At 39.1% G+C, this 9,020-nt stretch overlaps 1 protein-coding gene across 1 annotated transcript; it reads right to left on the bottom strand.

The window, feature by feature from the left end:
* Positions 1–1,239: 1,239 nt before the first annotated feature.
* Positions 1,240–7,418, bottom strand: psat1 (phosphoserine aminotransferase 1). The gene is made up of 9 exons (XM_080040185.1): positions 7,233–7,418; positions 5,597–5,657; positions 5,136–5,205; positions 4,650–4,855; positions 3,313–3,485; positions 2,988–3,157; positions 2,425–2,553; positions 1,871–2,008; positions 1,240–1,671 (listed from the first exon to the last, which is right to left on the bottom strand). Exons 1-9 carry the CDS (start codon positions 7,287–7,289, stop codon positions 1,569–1,571), a joined length of 1,107 nt encoding a protein of 368 aa, XP_079896311.1. The 5' UTR covers positions 7,290–7,418; the 3' UTR covers positions 1,240–1,568.
* Between the last annotated feature and the right edge of the window lie 1,602 nt (positions 7,419–9,020).

Below are 9,020 nucleotides of genomic sequence, written 5' to 3'. Positions count from 1 at the left end.
AAGTTATTATAAAAGTCACATTATATATTTGGCTGCTTACACAATTAGTGGATCATTATTGCTGGTTAAAGGGTCAGTTCACACAAATTACAGTGAACAAAAAAAACTTACGACATGCCATCAGCATCTAGCTTTGCAGATATTATCGTTGTTGTTTCCTCAGCACCAGTAGTTGCTTGGTTGTCAGGGAGATATTTAATTTGGAATCACGTAACCTAATTATGACATTTGGGTCATGTAATAACTCAGCACGTTGGGCTTCTCGTCCATGCTCCTTTGTTTCATTGAAATAGTGCTCTGCATAATGAAATACGCAAGTTGGCCATTGAGAATTTATTTGGAAAGGTTTGGGTTTTTTTGTGCTGGTTTTATAATATCCATATTTGAGACTTGTTTTGCCTCCACCTCAGTAGGCCTACCTGAACATGCCCTTTTTATTTCCATTCATATGCTAATTATATTCAGCAAGATTTGCTTAGTGAAAAGCTCCTACAACAATTAAAATGATTACTTTCTATTATACAGCAGTTGTTTCTGACCGAGTTAATTGATTGGACGAGAGACATTACAGGAGCGCTGCAAGAGCACTGATATAAGAGTCCAACATCACCGGGACTGTTAACCAAACTGACAAAATCACTCTGCTCACTTACGAGCTTCACCTGCGGCCTCGTACCTACGACCAAATCACAGCAGCGCTGATATAGAGCGACAACATTGCTCCCTCTCATGTGATATTGCTTAAGTATTATATATTGCTTACCTCCTCTTTGCTTCATCATGTCACATGGCATTCCTTTGATGTTTTGTAACCTAGTTCCACCTAACACCCAAACAAAGATGAGCATATTGATTTATTACATTTTCATTACAGTTCCATTCACCTCCATTGTATTTGGGTGGAGGCCCTCAGGCACAAACACACCCAACCCAAAGCGTGTGCACGCATACATACCAAAATAAATTAGTGAGATATATATAGTAGTGGGTCCATTATCTAACATCTGTAATGTGACCATTCTATTATTTTTTTTAGGTATTTCAACCATATATTGACAGTTGAGAGTAAAGAGTACAGAGTTGAAATGGGGCGAGAGGGGGATGACATGCAGTAACAATGCCTCTCTGTTCTCAGAAGATATAAACTATTACTCGTTGACATTCATTGACAATTGTGAAGTGGTCTGTTATAAAAACTGTACTGAAGTCAAGAAATTACACTAGGAAATGAACTTAATGCCAAGTTAGATTTAATGGAATGTAAACATATTTTGAACAAGAATTACATACAGTATGTATGTACATCAAAGTACTGTTAGATGACATTTGATTAAAATAGTAACTCTATGAAACACAAATGTATTAGCACATTACTTGTAGCAGCAAGGGTTAAGGCTTATTAAGAAACATTTAATTAATGTAACAAAACATGTCTAACAAGGTGCAGCTGTCAGATCCAACATGAATCTCAGCTGGAGGTAAGCCAGAAGTTTGTTTATTTTTAACTGTACCAGAGGAGTAAGTTGCTATTGTGCGACATCAGCTGACTTGTTGTAGTTTGGCCTGTTTTATTGGTGCTCTTTCAGGAACTCCTTCATGTAGGCAGCCAGGGCTTCAGTGTCCTCCAGTGTTACAGCGTTGTACAGAGACGCACGCATTCCTCCGACTGACCTGCAGGGGGAGACAAAGCATCATGTTTGAGGGTCCACAAAAGGAGCAGTAGTTCTGTAACACAAGTCCTTCCAATAAAAACGATCTTCTGGTGCTCAAGTCTAACTTTACTTTACACATTCTCTCTGGTAACCCATGAAATATAGCAATAATGTCGATATTGGTGAAACAACAGGAGGTAAGTGTTGGTCAAACTAACCTGTGTCCTTTCAGTGATATCATTCCACGCTTGGATGCGCCCTCCAGGAACTTCTTTTCCAAGGCATCGTCTCCCTCTTTCTTCCCCACACGGAATGGTACGTTCATGCGGCTTCGACAAGACTCGTCTACGGGACACCTGGACACAGCAAATAAGTACTCTGGTTATAACCTTTGTGTCAGAGTTTATCTCAGAGGCTAAGGCAGAGTTTAAGATCTATCAGTGGTATTTGACGTATACCTTTAATAGTAGTAGTAGTAGTTTGGTTGATGAGGGAAAATTATTTGTCAGTATTTTGCTTTATATTGTTCAGTTACATCTTAAGCAAATTATATTCCTCGGTTAAGATGGTTCAACAAACACTACTATAGAAGTGTGCATTGCAGTAGTTAGGGGTATATGAGGCACTGCATATTCAACTAACTTTACTTACATCAAGCAAGCACAGCCTGTGTGTGAAGTGAAAATAGTGAAATAAACTGTTGAGCAGGGCTGGCGGTTCACTGAGAAGAATGAATTTAAAATATCATCTACTGAAGTCTCGTGACACTTACACATAGAAACCATTGGAAGCGTTGATGATGTCATAAATCATGGAGGACTTCTGTTTGTTGAGCGTCTCCATGGCAGCGCTGCCGCCGTTGTTCTTGATCCACTCCAGAACCAGACCCATGATGTAGATACTGAACCGACCAAACAGTCAAAACATGTTAAAAAAATACTGTCACTACTAGGGATGGGCATTTTGAGAAATATCATTGATCGATCATCAGGAAAATTAAAGATCAATTATCGATTAATCGTTATCTTTTTACATATTAAAAAATGCCAACAGAACATCCAAAATACAGCGTTATTGCTTACATAAAACTAAAGAGTTGAATAGAATGTTACAAGAACAAGTTATACATGTGGTAATCTTCATCCATTGAAATAACAAAATGTAACAAAACAAGTTGTGTCAACCACTACAGATTCCAGGAAGGGACTGGCCCCAGCCAAGAAATAGTCCAACCCACAATGTGACGTTTTACACTTCAGTTTTTGTACAGATTAAACAAAGTGCTATATTGAAAATGGTAGGAGTTTTGTTCAAACAACTGCTGGTCTGACGTACCTGAAACACGGTGGTGTGTTGTAGAGGGAGTTGGACTCAGCCTGCACCTTGTAGTCCAGGACGATGGGACAATCCTTCAGAGTGTGGCCCAACAGGTCCTCTTTCACGATGACCACAGTCACCCCTGCACAGCCCACATTCTTCTGAGCGCCGGCAAAAATCAGCCCAAACTGCAAAGCGTTGGAATTTGGGTTGAGGATATCAAAAGTGGTGGTGGTAAAGGTTTTTTTCAAGCATGTTGTTATGATCAATAAATACGGTAAAGATGCCCCAAAAGTTAAAAGAGTTGAATATTTTTAATCAGGATGATTCCTGTCCTCCTCACCTTGGACACATCCACAGGTCGGGACAGGAAGTTGGAGGACATGTCGCTGACGAGGACCACTCCGTTAGTTTCCGGGGTGAAGTTGTATTCCACGCCGTGCACCGTCTCATTGCAGCAGTAGTACACGTAGGAGGCTGAGGGGTTCAGGGACCAGCTGCTAGGGTCGGGGATTTCTACAGGGAGCAACCACACAACATGGTTTTAATTAGGCATGGCATGGGCCCAGTATGATATTCTGACGGAATGATAACCTCACAAAAATACCACAGTTTCATGGTATTGTGATTAAAGCTCTCAAATGTGTTATTCTGAAATGCCTGGGTAATACAACACTTTTTTTCTACCCGAACACTATCTTTTATCTTTTAAACAATGTATAGAATATTCTGAACATTAATAAACTTGTATGATAACATAATAAAATAAAATAATTGAATTATTTAAAATTGTTAAAAAGCAGTCCTTTAAGTGAGCAGCTCAACAAGGTGTTTAGAGACATGCTCACTTTCTACACATTTCTCTTCTAGTAAAAGTTATGACGAAGGAATATTCTGAACATTGATAAACTGTGTGTTCTAGTACCTTAGAACTTTATAACAGAGATAATGGCGGTATTGAAACCTTGACTTTTTCCTACCAAGGTATACATTGAACCTGGTTATCGTCCCAATGCCTACTTCCTACGAATAACTTGATGATCATAAATGACTTGTAACAGCAAACTACAGGAGAACTTGTTTTTCTGTGTTTTGTTTCCATGTGAAGCAACAAATTCGATTATTTTAATTGTAATTTTCATCATTGCCAAATATAGTAATTCCAAAAACAGTGTAAAACTGCTGACATAGGGGTTGGAATAAACAAGAACCCCGGTGAAAATCCCCCCAATCAGACCCAATCATGTGGAAAGAAAAAGGCTACCCGCATACCACAGTCTTTCAATGGTGGTTGGGTCTATTGTTTATTACGCAACAGGCTGGACACACAGCCAGAGTGACAGCCCTAATGCAGCATGAATGGCAATGACCAACTAATACGAGCTGAAATAATTTTGTTCCCCCATACGGAAACGGAGATTAAATTAAAAAGAAAGGGAAAAGAAATTCTTCATGCCATCCAAGAGTAACAAAATCTCTGTTCTGGGCCTGAACCTTGTCACTAACTCAAGCTAATTAGTAGAAAAATTCTTTTGGCGGTCATGTTTAGTTTGTTCTGATCACTGTAAGAATAGGTTAAGAGGACTGTGACAAGTCTGCATATGTATCCCAGACATTTCCCAGTGCACACACACACACACACACACACACACACACACACACACACACACACACACTTACTCGTGTACTTGTCCAGCTTGGGGTGAACAATGTTGACGTTGCCGTATTTCTGCGCTTCTTTCGCTGCTTTTTCCGACCATGTGCCTGTCACCAGGTAATCTGCGCACTTGTCTTCTTTTAGGCCAATCAGGTTGAGGGGGACGGCACTAAACTGCCCAGACCCGCCTCCCTGCAAGAACATCACCTTGTAGTTCTCTGGGATATTTCTGTCAAGACAAAAGAATGCCATGTTAGAAGGACCATCAGCCACTCACAGAAAGTCAAAATTACACCGATCCTTATGGACAGGGACATAGTTTGCTAAATATAACAGACACAGTATGTCAGTACTTGATACACTTGAGACTAGGGGGAAAGGAACTATGCGGGGATATAAGATTTCATCGCAAATTGTGATGATTAAAACGTACAATGTCTGAGGAAAGAGTAGAGAAGGAGGAGGATAAAATAGCAGAAGCCAAGTGAAACAGCAAAGGCAGCACTCACAACAACTCTCGCAGGAGACTCTCTGTTTTGTCGATGATCTTGTTGAAGTCCGATGATCGGTGACTCATCTCTGGTTTGAATAGAATCAAAAACGTTTGTATTAAATCGGAATCTCTGTGGTTATTCAAATCTGGCCCCAAAATCCTCAGTCCTCCTTCTGAGAAAACATTTTCCAAAGTTTATCTAGATCTATTATGAGGCATTAGTCAGCACAGATAGACACAGCAAGGAGATAAGAGTCTAAATTTGGTCTTTTTAGCAAAAATGCCTTATATCCCTCTTCTGCGGCTAAATGGGGAATAGTTGTCCAGGGAAACATTACAATGGAATATACAGTAGGTAATACATAAAGCTGCTATATGTGCAAAAGTCAGGATATTAAGCTGGAGGCAATGCACACTAACTTGCATGACTGGACATGAGGTAACTATGCAGTATTTTATCAGTGAAGTCCTACTCACCAAGAACACTGATCCCAGAGCCGCCGTAGTTGATGAACTCCTTCTGTGCTTGAAGCAACACCTGCAAAAAGGAAAGTATTTCTTTAAAGACTACAACCAGAGAGGATGATGATGGTTTGACAGGTTTTTACGAGATTTTCAAAAGAAAAGGTGAGCAGTAACAAATACAATACAATAACTACATAATGTGTAATGTAATAATGTATTTTTCCACTGTAAAAGAAGATATGTATGTGTCTTATTGCCTGTGGATCCTATCATAATTATGTACATGATTACACTCCTCATATTTAAATGTCACTTTTGACTATAAGGCAGTGTTACCCGTCTCTGTTGTACTCAGTTGCACATCTTTCTTGAAAACAGAGCTAAACATCCTGTTCTAGGAAACTGTCCTCACACCGACACATATCTAAGCACACAACACCTTGTTTCCTGTGACGCCTCAACCGACACAGAGCAGTCTAATCATTTACCTGTTTCTACCACATATAACCCCTGATATTATTCTGAATCCTTTGTCTGAGCTGATCTGGTCCTAACGAGTATATTGGCTAATGGTAAATCTCTCAAAGACAAGATGTATCTCGAAAACTCTTATTAGAGATATTTCCATCACATGTGATTTTATCCAAGTTAAGAAATATCCACTGAGGAGTGACTTTTGGTTTAATGGCTCACAAACTGCCAAAACAAACTACAGAAAAAAGGGAGACATTAACATGAATGTGTATTTGCAAATAAAATTAGTCAAAAAGCATCAAGCGCAACCTTCTGCAGATTATTCTGTATTGTACATTGGTGGGATTACTGTGTGGAAGATAACATTGCACTTTTTGTTTCCATTGTGTTTGTTTATTGGTACTATGATCACCAAAGTGTTGATCCTCAATAGGTTAATCTTTAAAACCTATAAAACTTCAGAAGTGAATCTATCCCTATCCCCAAATTACACAGTGTTTGCCAAAGACAAAAACCCACAATGAATCAACCAACTGCAAAACAATATCTGAATGTAACTGAATATAGCAGAAATAACTAGTTGAAGGAAACATTAACAGTGGAACTGCACTTTTCACACAGGAAGAACATTGCTTTTATATGGGTGACTGTTTCAACAGTTAAAGTGGAATAGTCTGCCAAGTGAAAAGCAGGGATTCATCTGTCTGACATGCATCGATGTTGTTTATTCTGCCATCTAGAGGCCGTAAAGGGAAATCAAAAAGCACAAAAGAGAAGGTTTCCACTCGAATGAATGAGGCTGATGCAATTCAACACACTGTTTTCACCCGGCTAACACAGGCCGACAACCAACAGTCCTTATACCGTTTAACTGCATGCCAGTCTCAGTCAGTCACCATAAGGAGGATGGGTACAGACCGAGAGATTCTCCGTGAATTTGAGTTTTTGAAGGTGGCTTCAATCAAAACATGTTTGATAACAAGACTCGAAATAAGAAAAAAGAAATTGCATGTGCAACAAAAATACAGCCTCCATCAAGGGAAAACCTCTTCGTGAAAGTGACATTGGCCTATCACTTCGCAGCAGTTTACTAGCAGCATCACGTTTTGCAGCTTTTCCAGAACCTCGCGTTATAAACGTTGATCATGGGAAATGATGAGGGTGTTTAACTTACGGCTTGAGGGAGTTTTGCAGGTCCTGCGCCAAAGTTCAGGGTTTGTTTCTGCTCCATGGTGTTAACACTGATTTACTGCGTTCAAACTAATGAATGTATCCTCCCGTTAGATTAGTCGAATGGATGGTTTCCCCCTCTGCTTTGCCTGTGGGCTACGAGCTGCTTGTTTCTGCTCCTCGTCTTCGTCGGAGTGGACGCCAAAAAAGGTTGCGTTCAGATGCTCCACGTCAAATCCTACCACTGTGTTGTGCAACAACCGACCATAAAGTAAAAAATAACCAACAGGTAACCACGCACCGCTATCCGCAATAAGATTAATTTTCAAATGTTAAATTTCAAATTATAACTATATTCAACACGTTGCCATTATTAGCCTATAACTATCAGTCCTAGTATAACGATTAACTGTGTTATTATAGTCGATTAACTCTACCATCTCATGCAATGAAACAAGGAAAAAAAAACTTAGATATTAGATAATGTTTAATGTCGACCATATGGTTACAGCCTTGTTATAGGCTACAGTAATTTCATAGGCTTGTGAAAAATAGAAATGTTAACATATTTTAGTTTGTTAGTGTTTATTTGTTTAATCTATCGATTGTTGACTTGATAAGATGGCAATATTCCACATTCAAGAACATATTGTAGGCCTACATTTTTTTTTATAGCCACGAATGTTTTTATTTGCTTTGATTCACAGGTATTAACAGCTGGATTAACCTTTAGGGTGACTGGGGCACATTGTTACTGTTAGAAAAAACGGAAATAATTCACATCCATGTAGGCTATAGGTAGCCTACTTTGGTGCGCTTAAAAACTATTATTATTATACTATCTATGTTAAAACGCTAGGTAGACACGGGCCCTGGTACATTATCATTCCATGCTTGTAGTGCGTTGGTAACTGAGGAAAAACTAATATTTTCGGTAGCACCTGAAGGCATCACGGGGACCAGAAAACGCGGCGTGTCACATGTTTTTTTGGTAAACGGCTATCATTGGTGAACTTCAACTCAGACCTGGACTGATTGGCTCCGTAGTTGAGAAAAAAAAGAAGAAAAAAAGGAAAGAAAAAAAGGGTGGAACAGACAACGAGATGAAATCCTGGTAAATTGTGATGAGCGTCAATTGTGATCCAACAATGAACTTTAAAAAAAAAAATCCAAAACATAGGCTATAATAATTTAAATATAGTCTATTTTATCATTTATTTGTATGAACCTTTCCCTTCCCTGTTATTTATACTGTCGATGCAATACTGCTTCCTGTACATATTACCATCATGCAGACAGTAGCACATCGGTAGCCTAGACGTCTAAACAAGTAATGACCTGCACACAGACAATGTATCAGGAACAGGACACAGGGAAAAAAGAACACAACAAAATAAGATATAATCAAATACATTGAAATAACAAAAAATAACACAAAGTAACAGTAAACCTTAGAAAAGCACAAAGGGAACAGACCATGGTTTAATGCAGATTCTAAATGTAACTCTTTTAAATACTGAGAATCAAAGGATGCAGTCGCTGACAGTTGCCATATTTGTCCAACATACTTTCTCCTTAATCTGCTTGAGAAACTTTTAAGAAGCAAAAAGTTTCAAAGCTAGAAAAATGTGACTCTGATAATTACATTTCAGCAGCTTGTGAAGGTCACGAGAGGCACCTGAATGGTGTGTGTTTGTGTGTGTGTGTGTGTGTGTGTGTGTGTGTGTGTGTGTGTGTGTGTGTGTGTGTGTGTGTGTGTGTGTGTGTGTGTGTGTGTGTGTGTATCCATTTG

The sequence above is a fragment of the Ammodytes marinus genome, assembly GCF_949987685.1.
Source record: "Ammodytes marinus genome assembly, chromosome: 2".
Lineage (NCBI taxonomy): Eukaryota > Metazoa > Chordata > Actinopteri > Uranoscopiformes > Ammodytidae > Ammodytes > Ammodytes marinus.
This window is presented reverse-complemented; position numbering and strand designations above follow the sequence as displayed.

What these genes read in the sequence shown, in the direction of transcription:
- psat1 (XM_080040185.1), bottom strand. Translation starts at nt 7,289, where the DNA reads ATGGAGCAGAAACAAACCCTGAACTTTGGCGCAGGACCTGCAAAACTC. An exon ending in CTCTGGGATCAGTGTTCTTG is followed by an intron (nt 5,206 to 5,596) that starts GTGAGTAGGACT and finishes TATTCAAACCAG; the next exon opens with AGATGAGTCACCGATCATCG. An exon ending in GACCTGTGGATGTGTCCAAG is followed by an intron (nt 3,158 to 3,312) that starts GTGAGGAGGACA and finishes AACGCTTTGCAG; the next exon opens with TTTGGGCTGATTTTTGCCGG.